Source organism: Lithobates pipiens, unplaced genomic scaffold (genome assembly GCF_037356315.1).
Source record: "Lithobates pipiens isolate NorthernLeopardFrog02 unplaced genomic scaffold, aLitPip1_a1.2 Scaffold_18, whole genome shotgun sequence".
Classification (NCBI taxonomy): Eukaryota; Metazoa; Chordata; class Amphibia; order Anura; family Ranidae; genus Lithobates; species Lithobates pipiens.
In genome coordinates, this window is record NW_027507758.1 from 603,028,037 (window position 1) to 603,051,711 (window position 23,675).

General features: G+C 40.7%; 1 protein-coding gene across 1 annotated transcript in view; it reads right to left on the reverse strand.

Moving 5' to 3' along the window:
* The window catches only part of PNOC (prepronociceptin), a 192,902-nt gene that overhangs the window by 107,783 nt on the left and 61,444 nt on the right, over positions 1-23,675 (reverse strand). Inside the window, exon 2 of the mRNA XM_077489255.1 lies at positions 20,665-20,810. Coding sequence (XP_077345381.1) covers positions 20,665-20,787 — 123 coding nt within the window. The 5' untranslated portion in view covers positions 20,788-20,810. The remainder of the gene's footprint in view (positions 1-20,664; positions 20,811-23,675) is intronic.

Here is a 23,675-nt window from a genome sequence, read left to right on the forward strand (position 1 = left end):
ATAATAGTGAAAATAGAAAATAATAGTATAGAATAGAAAAGAAGAGTAAACCATAACAAAATAGAATAGAAATTAAAGGAAAATAATACAATAGAATAAAAAAGAAATAGAATAGAATTAAAAAAGGAAAGATTACAATAGAAAGAATACAACCTTTTTCCAAAATTAGACTTTCTAATAGATTACATTTGGATTTTAATGAAATAAATTAAAATTTGAATAGAATAGAAAAGAATAGAATAGAAAATAAAATACTAGACTAGAATATAAAAAAATATGATAGAATAAAAAGAATACAACCATTTCCCCAAATTCAAATAAAATAAATTTGAATTAGAATAGAATAGAAAATAAAAGAATCGACTATAGTAGAGGAAAACAGAACAGAATAGAAAATAAAACAATAGAAATAATAGTATAGAATAGAAAAGAATAGAGTAAACCATAACAAAATAGAATAGAAAATAAAGGAAAAGAATAGAATAGAATAAAAAAAGGAAAGATTAAAATAAAAAGAATACAACCTTCTTCCAAAATTCAAATTATAAATAGAATAAATTTGGATCTGAATGAAATAAATTCAAAATTTAATAGAATAGAAAAAGAATAAAATAGAAAATAAAAGAATAGTATAGAAAATAAAAGAATAGAATAGAATATAAAAAAACAATAGAATAGAATAAAATAATATAATTTCCCCAAATTCAAATAAAATAAATCTGAATTAGTATGGGAATAGAAAATAATAGATTAGAATAGAAAATAAACAAATAGACTATAATAGAGTAAAAGAGAACAGAATAGAAAATAAAAGAATAGAAAATAAAGGAATGGAATAGAAAATAATAGAATGGAATAGAATAAAAAGAATATAGTAAACCATAACAAAATAGAATAGAAAATAAAAGAAAATAATAAAGTAGAATAGAAAAGAAATAGAATAGAATAAAAAAGGAAAGATTAAAATAAAAAGAATACAACCTTTTCCCAAAATTCAAATTTCTAATAGATTAAATTTGGATTTGAATGAAATAAATTCAAATTTGAATAGAATTGAAAAGAATAGAATATAATAGAAAATAAAAGAATAGAATAGAAAAAAACAATAGAATAGAATAAAAAGAATACAACCATTTCCCCAAATTCAAATAATTTGAATTAGAATAGAATAGAAAATAGATTAGAATAAAATAGAAAATAAAAGAATAGACTAAAATAGAGTAAAACAGAACAAAATAGAAAATAAAAGAATATAAAATAAAGGAATAAGGAATGTAGTAGAAAATAACAGAATAGAATAGAACAGAATAGAAAATAATACATTAAACCATAACAAAATAGAATATAAAATAAAGGAAAATAATAAAATAGATTAGAAAATAAAGGAATAGAATAGAATAAAAAAGGAAAGCTTAAAATAAAAAGAATACAACCTTCTTCCAAAATTCTAATTTCAAATAGAATAAATTTGGATTTGAATATAGAATAAAAAAGAATACAACCATTTCCCCAAATTTTAATAAAATAAATTCAAATTAGAATAAAATAGAAAATAATAGAATATGATAGAATAGAAAATAAAAGAATTGAATCAAATAGAAAAAAAATAGCATTGGACAGAATAAAATAGAAAGAATATAACCTTCTTCCAAAATTCAAATTTCAAATAGAATAAATTTGAATACAATAGAATATAATAGAAAACAATAGCATTGAAAAGCATGGAGCATGAGTTCTTCTGATTGCAGTTGTAAGGTTGAGCAAGAGAGGTGTTGGACCTCTGCAGAGAGACCGCTGCTTCCACACAGAAATTAAAGCAGAACTTCACCTAAAAAGGGAAGTTCCCCTTGTTAGCACCCCCCCCCCCTCCACTGCCACATTTGCCAGAACAGGTACCTGGTTTTGACAGATACTGCCTCCCACTTCCGGTCAGATCACCATGCCCCCCCTCTTTCCCCTGCAGTCTTCTGGGGCACATCACAAGTCCCAGAAGGCTACAGGACCATTCACAAGGCCCAGTGCGACTCAGACATGCACTGTAGGAAACCAGCTGTTAAGCCGTAAGGCTTCACTACCTGTTTTCCTTACTTGAGATGCTGGCGCCTGTACCCAAAGCAGATTGAAAGATCGGCTCGGGTGAGGACATTGCAGGATCCCTGGACAGATAAGTGTCCTTATATTAAAAGTCAGCAGCTACAGTAGTTGTAGCTGCTGAATTTTAAGTTTTTTTTGGGGGGGGGGGAGCCTGGAGTTTCTCCGTAAGCCTAGGTTCACATCTCTGTATGTGTAAAATTGCGGAGGGTTTAAAGCTTAACCTGTTAGGTATCTACTTACTCAGCACAACCTCATCTTTTATATTTTACCAAAAATGTTATAAACATATTGTGTTTTTTGTGCCCTGAACTTTTGCATTTGATAAAAAAATTGGAACTGCCACTATTTTATTCTCCAGGGTCTCTGCTTCTCAGAAAATATATCATGTTTGGGGGTTTTAACTTAACCACTTAAGGACCGCCTCATGCCGATGTAAGTCGGCAGAATGGCACGGCTGGGCACAAGCACGTACCTGTACGTTGCTTTTTAAGTGCCCAGAGCTCCCGACCCGGTCCTGTGCACCGTGACCGTGGCTGTGGGACCAACGGATCCGATCGCCGCTGGTGTCCCGCGATCGGGTCACAGAACTTTTATCCAGCATTGGGAGCTCCAGACCACTTTTTAAATGTTTTCAAAGTTATGTGTATCTGCCTTGATAAAAAAAAAAATGCTTGTTGTTTACAGAGCCTAATAACACAAGCTAAAATGTACACACAACTAAATGAGAACACTGATTCACTCCATACACTTTTTTTTTTTTTTTGCTGCCTGCTCTGTTTAACCACTTAAGCTCCGGACCAATTTGCAGCCAAAGGACCAGGCCCCTTTTTGCGATTCGGCACTGCGTGGCTTTAACTGACAATTGCGCGGTCGTGCGACGTGGCTCCCAAACAAAATTGGCGTCCTTTTTTTCCCACAAATAGATCTTTCTTTTGGTGGTATTTGATCCCCCCTGCGGTTTTTATTTTTTGCGCTATAAACAAAAATAGAGCGACAATTTTGAAAAAAATTCAATATTTTTTACTTTTTGCTATAATAAATATCCCCAAAAATATATTAAAAAAACGTTTTTTTCCTCAGTTTAGACCGATACGTATTCTGCTACATATTTTTGGTAAAAAAAATGGCAATTAGTGATTATTGATTGGTTTGCGCAGAAGTTATAGCGTTTACAAAATAGAGGATAGTTTTATAGCATTTTTATTAATATTTTTTTTTACTAGTAATGGTGGCGATCAGCGATTTTTATTGTGACTGCGACATTATAGCGGACACATCGGACATTTTTGACACATTTTTGGGACCATTGTCATTTATACAGCAATCAGTGCTATTTAAATGCATTGATTCCTGTGTAAATTACACTGGCAGTGAAGGAGTTAACCACTAGGGGGCAGTGTAGTGTTATGTATGACGTTATGTGTTTTTTTTTATTGTGGGGGCGTGGCCTGGCATGTGACGTCACTGATCGTCCTTCCCTATAAGAGGGAATAGACGATCGGTGACAGCCACACAGGGAAGCACGGGGAGAGGTTTGTTTACACAGACCTCTCCTCGTTCTTCAGCTCTGTGACCCCGATCGCGGGACACCAACGGCGATCGGGTCCGCTGGTCCCGCGGCCACGGTCATGGAGCACAGGATCGGGTCGGGAGCGTGCCGCCGGCGGCACGTTCCCGACCCACGGCTGGGCACTTAAAGAATCACGTACCGGTACGTGATTGTGCCCAGCCGTGCCCTTCTACCGACGTATATCGTCCTTAAGTGGTTAAATGGGGCCATGAATTTGCAATTAGAGAGAGATGGTCTGAAAGTAAACAGATTGTGCTGTGCCTTCTTTTTGGAAAACGCATATTGCTTATGATGACAACAGTGTCTGTGTTGCTCCCTGTGTTTAATGTTATTTGTAAAAAATAAAATAAAATAAATGCTTGTATCGACTATAATGGAGTAAAAGAGAACAGAATAGAAAATAAAGGAATGGAATAGAAAATAATAGAATGGTATAGAATGGAAAGAATAGATTAAACCATAACAAATTAGAATAGAAAAGAAAGGAAAATAATAAAATAGAATAGAAAAGAAATAAAATAGAATAAAAAAAATGAAATATTAAAATAAAAAGAATACAACCTTTTTCCCAAAATTAGAATTTCTAATAGATTCAATTTGGATTTGAATGAAATAAATTCAAATTTAAATAGAATAGAATAGAAAATAAAATAATAGAATAGAAAAAAACAGTAGAATAGAATAAAAAGAATACAACCATTTCCCCAAATTCAAATAAAATAAATTTGAATTGGAATAGAATAGAAAATAATAGATTATAAAAGAATAGACTATTATCACTTCCATCCAGCATTGGGAGCTCCAGGCCACTTTTGAAATGTTTGCAAAGTTATGTGTATCTGCTTTGATAAAAAAAATAAAAATAAATGCTTGTTGTTTACAGAGCCTAATAACACAAGCTAAAATGTACACACAACATTAATTTTCAATTAGAGAGAGACGGTCTGAAAGTAAACAGATTCTGCTGTGCCCTCTTTTTGGAAAACGCATATTGCTTGTGACAACAGTATCTGTGTTGCTCCCTGTGTTTAATGTTATTTGTAAAAAAAAAAAACGAAAACAAAACAAAAACAAAAATCAATATGTATTTTAAATAGTAATAAAAAATAAAAACAAATGTATAAACATTTAAGAGTAATAGAATTAACCCCAAACCATTATAGTCTCCTTTCAAGCCAGCCATTCAAAAGCTAGAATTTGAGAGTTTTGTTAGAACCTGATTGTATATAAATCAAATTTGTTTTTTAGTTATTTAGTAACTTTTGCTGATCCAATTGGTCAAACCTAACAAGAATCTAACTGGTGTAGCTAGCTTTGGACAAATGAACATATCTTGAAATTTATGAATTCCTTCAGATGGCTATTTCATCTTTATAGGTAGGCTAAGCCTACTGTGAACTGCACTAAGGAGGGCTTTATCATATTTGTTGCAGATTCTAATGCACATTAGTATACCTGTCGGGTACACTATATACTAAGCATGTATAGACACAACTGACCATCACACCCACTATGTCCAAAAGTGTTATACCCCTACAAAATGATTGAATTCAGGTGTTTCCAGGGAAGGGTATGGTTATTACTACAACGTACAAAGACATTGTATACATTTGTGTACGTCCAACCTTGAAGTAACAGTTTGGGGACGTCACTTTTCCAGCTTGATTGTGCCTCTCTACACAAATTCAGCTCTATAAAGACATGGTTTCACCAGTTGTGTGTGGAGGAACGCAAATGTCCTGTACAGAGCACTGACCTCAACCCCACTGGGCACCTTTGGGATATATTGTAACGCCAATTGGGAGCCAGGTCTTCTCATCCAACCGCAGTGTTTGACCTCAACCTTACGGAACACCTTTGGGATGAACCAGAATGCCAACTGTGGGCCAGGTCTTCTCATCCAACCACAGTGTCTGACCTCAACCTTACAGAACACCTTTGGGATGAACCAGAATGCCAATTGTGAGGCAGGTCTTCTCATCCAACAACAGTGTCTGACCTTGACCCTACAGAGCACCTTTGTGATAAAGCAGAATGCCAATTCTGAGCCAGATCTACTTATCTAACAGCAGTGCCTGACCTCAACGCTACTGACCACCTTTGGGATGAACCAGAATGCCAATTGTGAGCCTTCTCATCCAACAACAGTGTATCACCCAGTGGTGACTGGTGGTTGGCCAGGTTGGCCCTGCACTTGCCCCATCAAGCAGGCAGCGCTTCCCTTTGGGCAACGGCCAGCGGCTTCTCGTGCATCTTCTCCCTCCTCCTCTTAGGTAGCCAAAAGGATTGCCCATCCTTTCAGCCAATAGGGTGACGGGTCCCACTTCCTGATTGGCCAGGAGGAGAATCAGTGTGACAATAGTGAGTGTTCATTCGCTATTGTCACACAACTGGGTGGACTCAAGGTCCAGAGCTCTACGCTCTGAGCCCACCCTTCTTTTAAGCCTATTAGAGCCTCGGGCTTAAAAAAAAACCCCCAAAAAAAACATTTGGAATCCATGTGTCCATGAGCCAAGTCTTCTCATCCACCAACAGTGTCTGACCTTGACCCTACAGAACACCTTTGGGATGAACCAGAATGCCATTTGTGAGCCAGGGCTTCTCATCCAACAACACTGTCTGACCTCAACCCTACAGAACACCTTTGTGATAAACCAGAATGCCAATTCTGAGCCAGATCTTCCCATCTAACAACAGTGCCTGACCTCAACCCTGCTGACCACCTTTGGGCTGAATTGGAATGCCAATTCTGAGCCAATTCTTTCCATCCAACAACATGTGCCTGACCTCAACCCTACTGACCACCTTTGGGCTGAATTGGAATGCCAATTCTGAGCCAATTCTTTCCATCCAACAACATGTGCCTGACCTCAACCCTACTGATCACCTTTGGGCTGAATTGGAATGCCAATTCTAAGCCTAGTCTTCTCATCCAACAACAGTGCCCTTTTGAGATAAATTGAAAATGCCTATTTTGAGTGAGGTCTTCTCATCAAACATAAATACCTGATATCAGAAATGCTTGTTTGGCTGAATTGGCACCTATTCCTGCAGACACGTTCCAAAATTTTTGGGAAAGTCTCCCTAAAGAGTGAAGGCCGTTATAGCCACAAAGGGGGCAGATTCCATATTGGTGGTCAACAAGGTCATATAGGTAATGGTCAAGTGTCCACAATTTTGAGGGATTTCCTATGGACATGATTTTGCATTGCAGGCAGAACAGGTCAATCACAACCTTTGGCTGCATTTTTTTGTTAGAATACATTCTTTGGGCAGTGCCACCCTCAAATTCAGCATTTGACAATAATACCCGTCTACATGAGCAATAAAGAAGCAGATTTTATAGATTACTTCCGGAAATTTGTCAGCTGTGGTTGAACTGGCACTAGGAAATAAAAAGGTTTCAGGCTGTCTGGTTATGCTGTCTAGTTAATCAGCTTATAATTTGAATCTGAGGGTAATTAGCTCATCATTTAATTAAATTTTAGATTGCTCTGCCTTCACGCTACCGCTGTAGCAGGGTGCTATTGCTGAAACACGCAGCCCTCAGTGATGGCCCTTGTCGCTTATTGTTATCCTTCTCTGTGATGTTCATTCCCATGTACATAATCGCCTTTGTCTATACCACACTGGAAATTAATTAATTGGGAAAGTGATTCTTTGTGTCAGACAGTGTACTTGTATCAGTATTGACTGAGCAATTATGATCCTTTACTAAAGCTGGCCAGAGATCGGAGATGAGAGTTGGCCAACGTGTTTTCAGCACTAGTAGATATTGCAAGGTCACAGACCTAAGGACGGGCCATACAATGGATAGGTTAGAAAAGTTTTCTTTGGGGACCTCCCCCTTGGATGGAGATAAGTTGAAGCTGATGGTGTCTCCTTTGACTCCACCACCTGGTAGACCCGTTGTTCATGTTTATGCCAGGAACTGACCAAAAAGATTAGGCCAGTGCAAAAGAGCTTTGATTTGCATCAGAACTTTCCAGAAGAAAAAGCAAAAGCAGCCAAAGCTTAGAAGGAGGTCATATGTGGGTTAGATTGAGGTCCAGTGCAGGTCAAATGAACCTGTCAATAAATTCTGCATGGTCTTATGCCGCGTACACACGGTCGAACTGTTTGACGTACTTAGTCCGTTGAAACACATTTCAGCGGACAGTCCGCTCGTGTGTGGGCTTCAGCTGACTTTTTCAGCGTGCAGTCCGGAGTACTAAGATTTTCGGTTTTTCCAAAAATCTGTCCGTCGTACTTTGGTTTCAGCGGACAATACGGTCGTCAGTATGCTAGTTCGACGGACTAAGAATGGCGCATGCCCAGAAAGGATTTACACGGCGGAAGGGTGCTTTGCTGTGTCTTGGACTTCCTATTTCTAGTCCCGTCGTACATGCTGTACACGTCATCGCGCAAGCTTTCGACGGACTGTTTGTGTATCCGTGTGTGGTCAAGTCCGTTCAGTGGAAAGTACGCCGGATTGTCCGTCGGATTGTATGACGGACTAAGTACGCCATACAATCCGCTCATGTGTACGCGGCATTAGAAGTGTGTTAACCACTTTAGGATGGGCCGCCTGCAATGTACTGCGGATGGGCAGCTCCTACAGGCACAGTAATGTACTTGTAAAGCGCTGCCTTCTCCTGGGTTTAGGACAGGTTCAGGGCCCCTTCACTAACTCCCGCTATCAGCAGTTCCCAGCCAATGATTCATGGCAGGGCCTGCTGTTCGGCCTTGTCCAATCACAGTCCAGATCCCTGTGTTGACAAACACAAAGGGCTCTGTACAGGGAGAATGGTCTGTTTCTTCTCCCTGCAGAGCAGGGTGAAGAAACAAAAAGATGTTTAGTAAAAGCTGATTTACACACATTAATACTTGTTAGGCACACATGTAACCCCTTCATTTCCCCAAGATGTTAACCCTAGTTAACAGTTCTTACACAGTGTCAGTAATGCCGCATACACACGAGTGGAATGTCCGACATAAAAAGTCAGACAGAATCTTTTCATCGTATATTCCAATCGTGTGTATGCCTCATCTGACTTTTTTTTTGAAAATTCTGAGGGACCTAGAAATAGAACACGTTTTTAAATATTTCAGATGGAATCAATTCCTATCGGGAAAACCGCTCGTCTGTATGCTGGACCAAAAACGACGCATGCTCTGAAGCAAGTATGAGACGGAAGCTATTGTCTACTGGCTATTGAACTTCCTAGTCCCGTCGTACGTGCTGTATGTCACTTCTTAACGATCTGACTTTGGTGTGATCGTGTGTACGCACGGCGGTTTCAGCGGATCTCTGTCGGGAAATCTTCAGAGTTTATTCCGACGAGAAAAGTGGTCACTATTAGGTTGCATTCACATCTCTGCATTTTGAATTGGCCGCGATTCTGACCCCCGATTTCAAAGCGCCAAGGTGTGAATGACAAATCACAGAAAACACATTTGAGATGCCATTCATGTGAATGGTGCCTAAAATCGCAGTGATAAATCATGCTGCAATCGTGTCAACCTGCATCGCGTGAAGCATGTCGAAATGTCAAAAGTAGCTCCTGAACTTTTTTTGGGTGACAAGCTTCACGTGATGTGGATTTGCCGCGATTGCTGTGCGATTTATCGCACGACAATTGCGGCAAAACCGCAACACGATTTTAGGTGCCATTCAAATAAATGGCATCTCAAACGTGCTTTCTGTGATTTGTCATTCACACCTTCTCGCTTTGAAATTGTGGCAAATCTGCCCGGGATTCAAAACGCCGAGATGTGAATGCAGCCTCACAATCCCACTGTAAGTCGCTGATCACCCGCATTATTAGTATAAAGAAATAAATTAATACAATTCCAGTATACTAGTTTGTAGACACTATAATATTCACACAAACTAATCAATATACACTTATGCCCTGTACACACGGTCGGACATTCCGACTACAAAATCCATCAGATTTTTTCAGACGGATTTTGGCTAAACTTGTCTTGCATACACACGGTCGCACAAAGTTGGCGGAAAATCCGATCATTCAGAACGAGGTGACGTACGATGGGACTATAAAGAGGGCACTAGCCAATAGCTTTCATCTCGTAATTTATTCTGAGCATGCGTGGCACTTTGTCTGTCGGAATTGTCTGCACACGATCGGAATTTAAACGATCGGATTTTGTTAGAAAATTTTAGATCCTGCTCTCAAATTTTGTATGTCGTAAATTTCGATGGAAAAAGTCAGATGGAGTCCACACACGATCGGATTATCCGATCCGATCGCACATTTTCCGTCGGAAAGTCCGACCGTGTGTACAGGCATTATTAGGATTTGTTTGGACATGTAGCAGAGTACATTTGTCCTAAATTTATGAAGATTTTTTTTTTTTTATTATTATTATTTATTGGATATGTTTTATAGAAGAAATTAAAATTTTATTTTATTTTTTTCAAAATTTATGGTTGTTTTTAGTTTATATAATAATTATAATAAAAAAAATTAAAAAAAACAGTGGTGATCAAATACCACCAATAGAAAGTTCTATTTGTGTGAAAAAATTATACAAATTTCAACTTGGTTCAGCATTGCATGATTACGCATTACCAGTTAAAGTAACGCAATGCTAAATAGCAAAAACTGGCCTGGTCATGAAGGGGGTAAAACATTCCAGGGCTCAACTGGATAAACGGATCTCTTCGCAAGTGGAATGCACGCTGCATTTGCCCATCTACACAAACCCTTACAGAAGCCATTCTCAACCTGGTTTCCTCCAGAGGTTTCTTGAGCTGTGGTTGATTAATCAGCAGCCTGATCATGATGGCATAGCTCTGATGTCAACGCCACTTGGAAGAGCCAGTGTCACGATGGCAATGATCCTTTTATCTCTTTGTACTAGTGTGGTTCTTCCCACTGACCCCCAATGAAATGGTACTTTTTCCAGTTGACCTCCAATGCCATAGGCACTGTTCCTCTTACGGAACATAGATGTAAGGAGATACCTCTCTTATGGACCTTACAATAACCATTCTCAACCAGAGTTCCTCCAGAGGTTGCTAGAGGTTCCTTGAGCTGTGGTTGATTAATCAGCAGCCTAATCATGACGGCATAGCTCTGATGTCAACGCCACTTTGAAGAGCCAGTGTCATGATGTCACGATGGCAATGATGTTTTTATCTCTCTGTACTAGTGCGGTTCTTCCCACTGACCCCCAATGAAATGGTATGTTCTTCCAGTTGACCTCCAAATCAATGGGCACTCTTCCTCTTACCAAACATAGATGTAAGGAGATAACTCTCTCAAGGACCTTACAATGACCATTCCCAACCAGGGTTCCTCCAGAGGTTGTTAGAGGTTTCTTGAGCTGTGGCTGATTAATCAGCAGACTGATCGTAACGGCATAGCTCTGATGTCAATGCCACTTGGAAGAGCCAGTGTCCCGATGGCAATCATCTTTTTTATCTGTACTAGTGCGGTTCTTCCCACTGACCCCCAATGAAATGGTACGTTTTTCCAGTTGACCTCCATTGCGATAGGCACTCTTCCTCTTACGGAACAAAGATGTAAGGAGATACCTCTCTCACTTCTTCAATAAGTACCAGTGTAAGGGGACACCTCGCCTACTGACCACAATGTCAGGAGCTTTTTCACTAACTAGACATTTCTCCACTGACCACCAATGTAAGGTGATATGACTGCATTTCTTTTCCAACCATTATTATCGTTATTTTTAACCACTTCCTGACCAGGCCTTTTCTGGCACTTTTTGTTTACAAGTTTAAATCAGTATTTTTTGCTAGAAAATAGCTTAGAAACCCCCAAACATACATATATATATATATATATATATATATATATATATATATATATATATATATATATATATATATATATATATATATATATAAATGTTTTAATTTATATATTTTGTTTAACTTTTTTGTTTTTTTTACCCTAGATAATAAAGAGAATAAAACCATAGAGATTCTAGAGAATAAAATGGCGAATGTTGCAATAATTAATGTCACATAGCATTTGCACAGCATTTTTTCAAACATAATTTTATGGGAAATGTACACTTTCATGAATTTTAATGCAAAAAAGTACAATATATAACCCAATTTTTGGTAACATATAAAAGATGACGTTACACTAAGTAAATAGATACCTAACATGTCACACTTTAAAATTGTGCACGCTAGTGGAATGTCAACAAACTACGATACTTAAAGGCTAAGTTCACCTTTGTTCACTTTTTTTTTTTTTTTACTTCTGCCTTACTTCATGGTCAGACTTTAGGTCATGGCAGAGGAAGGAGTTGACCAGCTGAGATGGTGCAGGGTGTGTGCTAATGAGATCAGCTGATCAACTCCTTCCTGTGTCATGACCTAAAGTCTGTCCAGGAAGTTAGGCAGAAGTAATCGAGCAGTGTTTTTAAACAGCTATCAAGAGAGTGAGGTAAGACTGTGTAGAATTAATGGAAAGCTGTTTTATTTTTGAAAAATAAATACATTAATGCTATACTGGTACATAGGGGAGCTGGAATTTAGAAAAAAAAGATGAACAAAGGTAAACTTAGCCTTTAAATATCTTTAAAGGCAATGCTTTACATTTTTTTAAAGGTTACCAGTTTAGAGTTACAGAGGTGGGCTAGTGCTAGAATTAACGTTCACAGTGATACCTCATGTGTGTGGTGAGAACACCGCTTACATATGCGTATGCGTCTCACGTATGCATTCGCTTTTGCGCGCGAGCACAGAGGGATGGGGGCGCTTTCCTTTTTTTTTTTTTTTTACACTGCCCCTTTAAATTTTTTAATTTTTTTATCATTTTTATCTCTATTAAAAGGAATGTAAACATCCCTTGTAATAGAAATAAAGGTCATCTTTATGGAGAGATCTGGGGTCAATAAGACCCCAAATCTCTCCTCTACCTTTAAAAGCAAAAGAGATAAAAAAATTAAATAAAAAAATGTGATCCTTTGTTTTAAAAAATGAATAAATTGTTTACGTCTGCCCTAGACCGGAAGCAGCGTCATGACATCTCTTCAGTCCTCCATATTCATTTATGTAAAATAAACATTCTTCCTAAGAAAATTAAAATGTCCTTGTATTGTTCCTCTGTCTATATTGCTGCCACCTTGTTACTATTTCTGGTTCTTCATAATGGGCATCAGCACAATGTTATCATCTTGCCCTTAACCATGTCCAAAATGGCTTTTGTCATACAAGTGGGTGTTCCTACCACCAACATTGCTTTCTAGTGAGGTAATGTATGTGGACACGTCTTCTCGTAGTCTCTGCTTTCAGTGCTTTTAAATAGGTGGCTACAAAGAGAGATATACAGAATAAAGGCTACCATGTAGCCACCAGTATACACCAAATAAATACAGATTTAATTATCTGGAGTATTTAAAAGGTATTTGTGGACATTAAATGGACACAGACTTTTAAACGGAGCACCAGTGAAGGGAACTCTTAAGGCATCAGCATACCAAAACATTTTGGACAATTTCATGCTTCCAACTTTGTGAGAACAGTTTGGGGATGGCCCCCTTCCTGCTCCAACATGACTGTGCACCAGTTATGGTTGTCATCACCTCATCCCTTTAAACCCCGAACACATATTAATTACACAGGTTCTGTGGTAATTAGGGTGGTAATTAAACTCACTTGGTGCCTTATCTGCATTTAATTAGCCTCAGAACCTGTGTAATTCAAAGGTGTTTGGGTTTAAAGGGATGAGGTGGTAACTCTAGCACCAATGCACAAAGCAAGGTCTATAAAGACATGGATGAGCAAGTTTGGAGTGGAGGAACTTGACTGGCCTGCACAAAGTCCTGACCCGATAGAACCCCTTTGGGATGAATCAGAGCCGAGATTTCCGAGCCAGGCCTTCTCGTCAGTACCTGGCCTCACAAATAGGCTTCTGGAAGAATGGACAAACATTCCCATAGACACACTCCTAAACCTTTTGGACAGCCTTCCCAAAAGAGTTTGTCATGGAAATTTCCTTGAGCTTTGTACGCAAATCCACACCGTGCCAAAGTGTGCACTTCCAGCGTCAAAATGCACACAAAGTACAAAACAATTCCTTCATGCTTAAAAGCACATTTGTATCCAGCTGTTTGGTACAAGGAAATGTAAGTACTTCAGTAGCACCAGATAGAATCAGAAAAGATGCTGCTTCAAGCTGGAGTCTTGACGTGTCTGTCCTCACAAGCACAGGCACTTTATTTTTATTTTTCAACAAAAGGAATGACAAACAGGAAGTCCTGGCCCCAACAGCCAATCGCTTCCTCCATGCAAAATGACATCACAGGAAATGACAACACAGAAAATTACAACACCGGAAATGACATCACAGGAAATGAAAACATTAAAGGGGAGGGCATCCACAGGAGTGGGGGGGAGGGGTGCACGTGTCTCACCCACCTGAGACATATACACTGCCCCCCTCCCAGCCACATGCATGCACATCCACCATCTTGGTCTGCTAGAGTGCAAGTCAGACACAGGGAGACAGATGACAATCTATAAAACACACATCCTAGAATAAAAAGTCCACACGAGTCCATATAATAAAATTTCCACAACAAGTTGAAGCTGTTATAGCTGCAAAGGGTGGGCCAACTCAATACTGAACCCTACGGACTAAGACTGGGATGCCATTCAAATTCATGTGCGTGTAAAGGCAGGTCACTCAATAATTTTGGTAATATAGTGTATGTTGCAATTCAAACATTTTAAAACATATGTACATCAAAGGAACCTTGTCCTGCTTGCTTTTTTCATGCCAAAATAATCAGATTGCTGATATCTATTACTGCTTGGTGGAGTTTTAAAAAGTGTGATTTTTGATTTTTCTTTTCAAATGTTTTCTCTTTATTTTTTTGGATAGAGTGGGGAATGGTTGAGACTCCTGTAGTTTTTTTTTTTGTCACCACGGCAATACTCCCCATAGGATGATTTCCTCTCTCCTCCAGTTACTGTGACAACTGTCAAATATTGGATTTTCAATTTGGCAATAGTGAGAGTAAATCTCCCCAGCAAGTACACAGACAGCAGGGGTGTTGCTAGGTCTACAAAAGATCTGGGACTAGAGCTCATAGCAGCAAAGTACAAAAAGTCATAAGCTTGGGCGGGCATACACATGTATATAACGTGTGTGTATATATTACATTATATATTAAATATTTTCATTACATCAGGGTCCCCAGAGCCCCCCCTTACAACAGGGTCCCCAGAGCCCCACCCTTTACATCAGGGTCCCCAGAGAGCTCCCCCACTTACATCAGGGTTCCCAGAGAGCCCCCCCACTTACATCAGGGTCCCTAGAGCACCCCTCATTACATTAGAGTCCCCAGAGAGCCCCCCTCACATCAGGGTCCCCAGAGCCCCCCTCATTACATCAGGGTCCCCAGAAAGCCTCCCATTACATCAGGGTCCCCAGAGAGCCTCCTATGCCCTCAGGGCCCCCAGAGAGCCCCTCCCCTTACATCAGGGTCCCCAGAGCCCCCTCATTAAACCAGGGTCCCCAGAGAGCCTCCCTACTTACATCAGGGTCCCCAGAGAGCCTCCTCTTACATCGGAGGTTCCTAGAAAGCCCCCCCTTACATCAGGGTCCCTAGAGAGCCCCTTCCTAACATCATGATCCCCGGAGCCCCCTTATTACATCAGGGTCCCCAGAGAGCCCCCTCCTTACATCAGGATCCCCAAAGCCCTCCTCATTACATCAAGGTCCCCAGAGAGCCCGTCTACTTACATCAGGGTCCCCAGAGAGACTCCTCTTACATCTGGATCCCCAGAGAGCCCCCTCCTTACATCAGGGTCCCCAAAGCCCTCCTCATTACATCAAGGGCCCCAGAGAGCCCCACTACTTACATCAGGGTCCCCAGAAAGCCTCCTCTTACACCAGGATCCCCAGAGAGCCTCCTCTTACATTAGGTTCCCCTGAGAGCCACTCTCATTACATCAGGGTCCCCAGAGAGCCCCTTCCTTACATCAGGACCCCCAAAGCCCCCCTTATTACTTCAGGGTCCCCAGAAAGCCTCCCCTTACATCAGGGTCCTCAGGAGCCTCCCCTTACATCAGGATCCCCAGAGAGAAGGCGAGCAGTGAGAGACGATGTAATCTCTCTGCTGCCCGCAGCTGCACAGTGAGGGCGGAACAGCGGTGATGCAGGGTAAGTGGTGAGAGATGATGTCATCTTACTGCTCTCTTGCCTGCCTGCCCGCACACCCGCCTGCTATCTGGCTCTTCCGCACTGCCCACCTGCTCTCTGGATCTCCCGTGCTGCCAGCTCACTCTCCGGCTTTCCCGTTCCGCCTGTCGGCTCTCCGGCTCTGTCATGCGGCCCTCCACGCTCGCAGCCCGGTGGTTGGGGACCCCTGCAGAAACTCGGGTCTATGGGTCCCAGATTCAGGGCTATAGCCCCAGAAGCCACCCCCTAGAGACACCACTGACAGTAGTAAAAGCAGATTCCTGACCAGGGTTCGAATACTTCCACACTGTATCCAAAGCTAAACTAAAAATTATCCCTTTTACATACATTTAAATTTAAAAAAAAAAAAAAATTCTGGTTGAATTAAAAGATATAACTGAATTCAAATACAATTGTCAACAGAATCAATCTATTTTACCAAAATGTTTTTCAGTCAAAATCAGATTGAAAAAAAAAAACCCCATAGGATTAAGTTAAGCTGAAACAAGAAGGATTCCAGATTTAATCATTTGGATATGGCTAGCATTAAGGTGGACATAGACAAATGACAAACCTCAACGTATGTTGCTGGACACATTCCAACCTGATTCAACTCACAAGTGTTAGCTCTTGTACACACGGTCAGAGAATCCGTCGGAATGTGTCCTATCGGACCGTGTTGTCGGATAATCCGACTGTGTGTGGTATGCATCGGATTGATTTCGTCGGAATATCCGTCGGACCCAAGTTTCCAACTTGTTGGAAATATTTCCCGACCAACTGGTTCGATCGGACATACTCCGATCATGTGTAGAGAATTTTGATCGGACCAAGTGCCACGCATGCTCAGATCAAATTCCTACATCAAAGCTATTGGCTACTAGCCTGAATGTAGTCCCATCGTAATGAAATTACGTCATCACGTTCTAAATGATTGGATTTTTCGACAACTTAGTCCGACCGTGTGTATGCAACAGTTTCGGACAAGATCCGAAGGACAAAATCCGACGGACAAAATCTGACGGATTTGGTTGTCAAAATCTCCGACCGTGTGTACAGGGGCTAAGAATGGGTATGAAAATAAGCACTTACGAGGTCAGGAAAGCTTCCCAGGGAGACCCTATATGGTTTAACCCTTGCCAAATCATCACATCAGAACATTAAATGAGCACAGAATCTGCCTATGTTTGGCTACCTAAGAGTCCACACTTCAGTAGTTTAGAGCATCAAAGACATAAAGCCGACCTGAAGTCCAAAAGTGACTTTTGGTCCACTCATTCCATAAAATAAAGTTACAGCCCCGTCATACGTACAGTACCTGTTCAATGGATTGGCCTTCTTCACACATCCAAGTGTCAAAGAAGAACAAGCAGTTGGCAACACCCAAGAAGAAGACAGCATGAAACAAATACATTTTCTGGGCAATATTGGTTTATTGTGGGAGCATCAAGATGGAGTGCCAGATCTTAAGTTATGTTTTTTTAGGTTAGTTCTCCTGCAAACAAAGAAAGATTTACAGCAGATCCAAAGGCCATGTTGTGTCAAATAGGCTCTCTGTGATATCCGTTGATAATAACTGAGCATTTTTTTCACCAATGATTGAAATTGCCCAGGTAATCCCCAATGTTTTTCCACAAGGTAAATAGGCTTTTGCGTGCTGTATAACGTGTAGGAAAGTTTTTCGTATCAAAGATCAATTTTAAAAAAAGTATGTAAAGTCTAATCTTTTTTTTTGGGTGGGGCAGGGGGCCCATCCAGGATACAGCCTATTCTAATTGCAGCTTTAGGGCAAAGGAACATAATGAAATACTTCATTGGGTAATCTGGAACCACCCGGCTTATGGTGGCCCTAAATGGTCTCAAGATTTGGAGTATTGCTTGTGAATATCAAACAATTTTGGATCACAGTGGTTGAAAGTATAAGGATCTTCAAGGGTTGGAGTTGTAACACAATAGCACAGGGAGATTTTCAAACCTGTTGGAATTCTTTCCTAGGAACTTGCCCTCTTCCTTTTTAAAGTATATGTCATTAAATTGTATGTACAGTGGTGTGAAAAAGTGTTTGCCCCCTTCCTCATTTCCTATTCCTTTGCATGTTTGTCACACTTAAGTGTTTCGGAACATCAAACCAATTTCAACAATAGTCAAGGACAACACAAGTAAACACAAAATGCAATTTGTAAATGAAGGTGTTTATTATTAAAGGTGAAAAAAATCCAAACCATCATGGCCCTGTGTGAAAAAGTGATTGCCCCCCTTGTTAAAACATACTATAACTGTGGTTGTCCACACCTGAGTTCAATTTCTCTAGCCACACCCAGGCCTGATTATTGCCACACCGGTTCACAATCAAGGCATCACTTAAATAGGAGCTGCTTGACACAGTAAGGTCCACCAGAAGATCCTTAAAAGCTACACATCATGCCGAGACCCAAAGAAATTCAGGAACAATTAAGAAAGAAAGTAATTGAGATCTATCAGTCTGGAAAGGGTTATAAAGCCATTTCCAAAGCTTTGGGAATCCAGCGAACCACAGTAAGAGCCATTATCCACAAATGGCGAAGACATGGAACAGTGGTGAACCTTCCGAGGAGTGGCCGGCCACCCAAAATTACCCCAAGAGCGCAGCAACGACTCATCCAAGAGGTCACAAAAGACCCCACAACAACGTCCAAGGAACTGCAGGCCTCACTTGCCTCAGTTAAGGTCAGCGTTCATGCCTCCACCATCAGGAAAAGACTGGGCAAAAATGGCCTGCATGGCAGAGTTCCAAGGAGAAAACCACTGCTGAGCAAAAAGAACATCAAAGCTCGTCTCAATTTCTCCACAACACATCTTGATGATCCCCAAGACTTTTGGGACAACATTCTGTGGACCGATGAGACAAAAGTGGAACTCTTTGGAAGGTGTGTGTCCAAGTATATCTGGCGTAGAAGGAACACTGCATTTCATAAAAAGAACATTATACCAACAGTAAAATATGGTGGTGGTAGTGTGATGGTCTGGGGCTGTTTTGCTGCTTCAGGACCTGGAAGACTTGCCGTGATAAAAGGAACTATGAATTCTGCTGTCTACCAAGAGATCCTGAAGGAGAATGTCCGACCATCTGTTCGTGTACTCAAGCTGAAACGAACTTGGGTTCTGCAGCAGGACAATGATCCTAAACACACCAGCAAGTCCACCACCGAATGGCTGAAGAAAAACAAAATGAAGACTTTGGAGTGGCCTATCCAAAGTCCTGACCTGAATCCTATTGAGATGTTGTGGTATGACCTTAAAAAGGCCGTTCATGCTCGAAAACCCTCTGATGTAACTGAATTAGGACAATTCTGCAAAGATGAGTGGGCCAAAATTCCTCCAGGACGCTGTAAAAGCCTTATTGCACGTTATCGCAAACGCTTAGTTGCAGTTGTTGCTGCTAAGGGTGGTCCAACCAGTTATTAGGTTTAGGGGGCAATCACTTTTTCACACAGGGCCATGATGGTTTGGATTTTTTTTCACCTTTAATAATAAACACCTTCATTTACAAATTGCCTTTTGTGTTTACTTGTGTTGTCCTTGACTATTGTTTAAATTGGTTTGATGTTCCGAAACACTTAAGTGTGACAAACATGCAAAGGAACAGGAAATGAGGAAGGGGGCAAACACTTTTTCACACCACTGTATGTCAAGTGTATGAGGACAGGTTGATATTTCTCCACCGATCGTTCACATGGACATACTGACCCACCAGTCAAGTGTATGAGGACAGGTTGATATTTCTCCACCCATCGTTCACATGGACATACTGACCCACCAGTCAAGTGTACGAGGACAGGTTGATATTTCTCCACCCATCGTTCACATGGACATACTGACCCACCTGTCAAGTGTACGAGGACAGGTTGATATTTCTCCACCCATCGTTCACATGGACATACTGACCCACCTGTCAAGTGTACGAGGACAGGTTGATATTTCTCCACCCATCGTTCGCATGGACATACTGACCCACCTGTCAAGTGTACGAGGACAGGTTGATATTTCTCCACCCATCGTTCACATGGACATACTGACCCACCTGTCAAGTGTACGAGGACAGGTTGATATTTCTCCACCCATCGTTCACATGGACATACTGACCCACCTGTCAAGTGTACGAGGACAGGTTGATATTTCTCCACCCATCGTTCGCATGGACATACTGACCCACCTGTCAAGTGTACGAGGACAGGTTGATATTTCTCCACCCATCGTTCACATGGACATACTGACCCACCTATGGTGAGCTTTACAGATGAGTAATTTCACCACAGCTGTAGATTTGCATGCTCTACCCCCAACTTGCTCTCTCTCTTTGGCCTTCATTTATCTTGTAACGTCCTAAGATCTCAGTCTGTTTTTGAGGACCACAGATTTGGAAAAACAATATACTTGCATCAACACCTCTTGAGGTTAGAGAACAGTGGCCAAAATTACACTAGGGCAGTGATGGCGAACCTTGGCACCCCAGATGTTTTGGAACTACATTTCCCATGATGCTCATGCACTCTGCAGTGTAGTTGAGCATCATGGGAAATGTAGTTCCAAAACATCTGGGGTGCCAAGGTTCACAATCACTGCACTAGGGGCTTCAAAAGCAACAGATACAACACCACAAAAAAGTTCCTCATCATTATGTCATTGGGTATTTCCATTCTACTGTCTTTATATCATATCGTAGGCTTGAAAACCCTTCCAAGTATTTGCATTCAATAGGTGAAGCTTGTGCTGTATATCAAGTTGATTTTTGTATCGGTTAGTGCTTTACATAGCTCAACCACATTGTTGTACATGATGGGTGGTACTCACCAGAGTGTTGAAGTTGTCCTGTTGATACATGTGCTTGTTGCAGGTGACACAGTCATTCTGGCAGTCACAAAGCACGTGTGAAATTAAGCAAAATAAAACCATACTCCATAGAAGAGCCTTCATTGTGCTGGGACCACGAGAGGCAGCTGGAAGAAAAAAGAACGTAATGTTTTAGATACCAGGCCACAGATAAATATGAGGCAATCTCCATTTCACGTCTACTACAATTGATATTAAAGGTGTTATCCCCAGGCCTGCCACTAGATCTGGAACTGTGTCAGGGGACTCGTACTTGGTGCCCCAGGTCAAAGACTCCCAGCTTGTTGAAGGCACCATCCGGTAGATTGGTCCTCCACCTGATGATATCTACAAAGTTCTGCCATAATTCTTGGCAAAGCCAAAGCTGTTGATGTTACACAGAACATCTATCATTTGTCAGGTAAGTGACCACTGATAATAATACTGGGACATCCTTTCTCCTAATTAATATTATCCTGACCTCTGCGGTGTGTATGCTGTGTTTTACATTACATTCTTTGAACCATTATGCTCTGTATGTTAAGAAATGCTACACTCTGTATGCTGTGCTGTATGTTTTATATACCTGCCTTCAGCAATCTGTATGGCATACTGTAAGCTACATACTCCTGACCACTGCTCTCTATAAGTTGAGCTGTTCTATGAATACTCCTGACCTGACCACTGCACTCTATAAGTTGTGTTCCTGTATGCATATTCCTGACCATTGCACTCCATAAGTGGAGCTGCTTTATGCATACTCCTGACACTGACATCTGTAAGCTGTGCTGCTGTATACATACTCCTGACTATTGCACTCTATAAGTTGAGCTGCTCTATGCATCATCTTGACCACTGCACTCTATAAGCTGAGCTGCTCTATGCCTCATCTTGACCACTGCACTCTATAAGCTGAGCTGCTCTATGCATCATCTTGACCACTGCACTCTATAAGCTGAGCTGCTCTATGCATACTCCTGACCACTGCACTCTATAAGCTGAGCTGCTCTATGCATACTCCTGACCACTGCACTCTATAAGCTGAGCTGCTTTATGCATACTATTGACCACTGCACTCTATAAGCTGTGCTGCTCTATGCATACTCCTGACCACTGCATTCTATGTGCTTTTGTAACTCAAAATTGTATGTTCCATATAACATAGTCCTGATCCTGGTTCTTTTTGCTATTTTGACTGAGAAAGGAAACATTAAGAAGAGAAGTGTTAGAAATAAAAGGATTACAAATTAGATAAATTATCTCCATGCATCTGAAGGACCCAGTTTCTTGACCAAATCAAGAGGCTTTTGAGCTCCAATTTTAAAAAGATATTTTATAGGACCTGACATGCCTACACATTTTTTATATTATCTCATTCATTTAGGATATTTCACAGGCAATGCATCATTAATTACATACATTAAATACATCCTCTCATGCTCGTCTCTAGGATTTCTCCAGAGCCTCTACCAGCCTCTGGAACTCGCTACCTCCAACTGTCCGGCTATCCCCTACTCTTACTACCTTCAGGCGATCCCTGAAAACTCATCTCTTCAGGAAAAGCCTATCACAACTCCAACTAATCTTTTATCACTCCCATCAGCTTATTCCCCACAGTTACAACCTTTTGTACCACCTGCCCCACCCTATTAGATTGTAAGCTCTTCTGAGCAGGGCCCTCTTAATACTCTTGTATTTTATTGTATTATAACTGTATTGTCTCCCTTTTATATTGTAAAGCCCTGCGTAAACTGTTGGCGCTACTGTAAATCTTGTATAATAATATTAATAATTAACTATATGAGACATTAATTCCTGTTATTTTGGAACACCTTCACAGCTTGACCCTGACTCAACTCTCGCTGCAAAACTGAAGACTTAAGCTGGCCTTTCCCCTGTCATCCATTCGATTACCTAAGAGTTAAAGAGGCCAGTTTGACCATGAATTTTGAGTAGAGTGAATGGAAAAAAATCGAACTGCAAAGATGGAACATTTTTATTGAATCTGATGCCCTGTACACACGGTCGGACTTTCTGATGGAAAATGTGCGATCGGATCTTATCAGAAAATCCGATCGTGTGTGGGCTCCATCTGACTTTTTCCATCAGAATTTCCGACACACAGAGTTTGAGAGCAGGATCTAAAATTTTCCGACAACAAAATCCGATCATTTAAATTACGATCGTGTGTAGACAATTGCGACGGACAAAGTGCCACGCATGCTCAGAATAAATTACGAGACGGAAGTGATGGGCTACTGTCCTTTTTATAGTCCCGTTGTACGCGTTCTAGGTCACTGTGTTCTGAATGATCGGATTTTCCGACAACTTTGTGCGACCGTGTGTATGCAAGACAAGTTTGGGCCAAAATCCAACTGAAAAAATCCAACATTTCCACTGCATTTGCGAAGAAGGCTTCAGGGCACCCAAGAAAGTAAAGCGAGCGCCAGGACCGTCTCCTACAGTTGATTCAGCTGTGGGATCGGGGAACCACCAGTGCAGAGCTTGCTCAGGAATGGAAGCAGGCAGGTCTGAGTGCATCTGAATGCACAATGAGGCAAAGACTTTTGGAGGATGACCTGGTGTCAAGAAGGACAGCAAAGAAACCACTTCTCTCCAGGAACAACATTAGGGACGGACTGATATTCTGCAAAAGGTACAGGGAATGGACTGCTGAGGACTGGGGTAAAGTAATTTTCTCTGATGAATCCCTTTTTTCGATTATTTAGGGCATCCTGGAAAAAACATTGTCTGGAGAAAAAAAGGTGAGAGCTACCATCAGTCCTGTGTCATGCCAACAATAAGGCATCCTGAGACCATTCATATGTGGGGTTGCTTCTCAGCCAAGGCAGAGGGCTCACTCACAATTTTGCCTAAGAACACAGCCATGAATGAATGAATGAATGAAATACTTATATAGCGCACAATGCGAACTGAATCGCCTCTTGGCGCTGTGGTGAGCTTTGATCATCTGCTAAAAGAGGAAGGTCTTG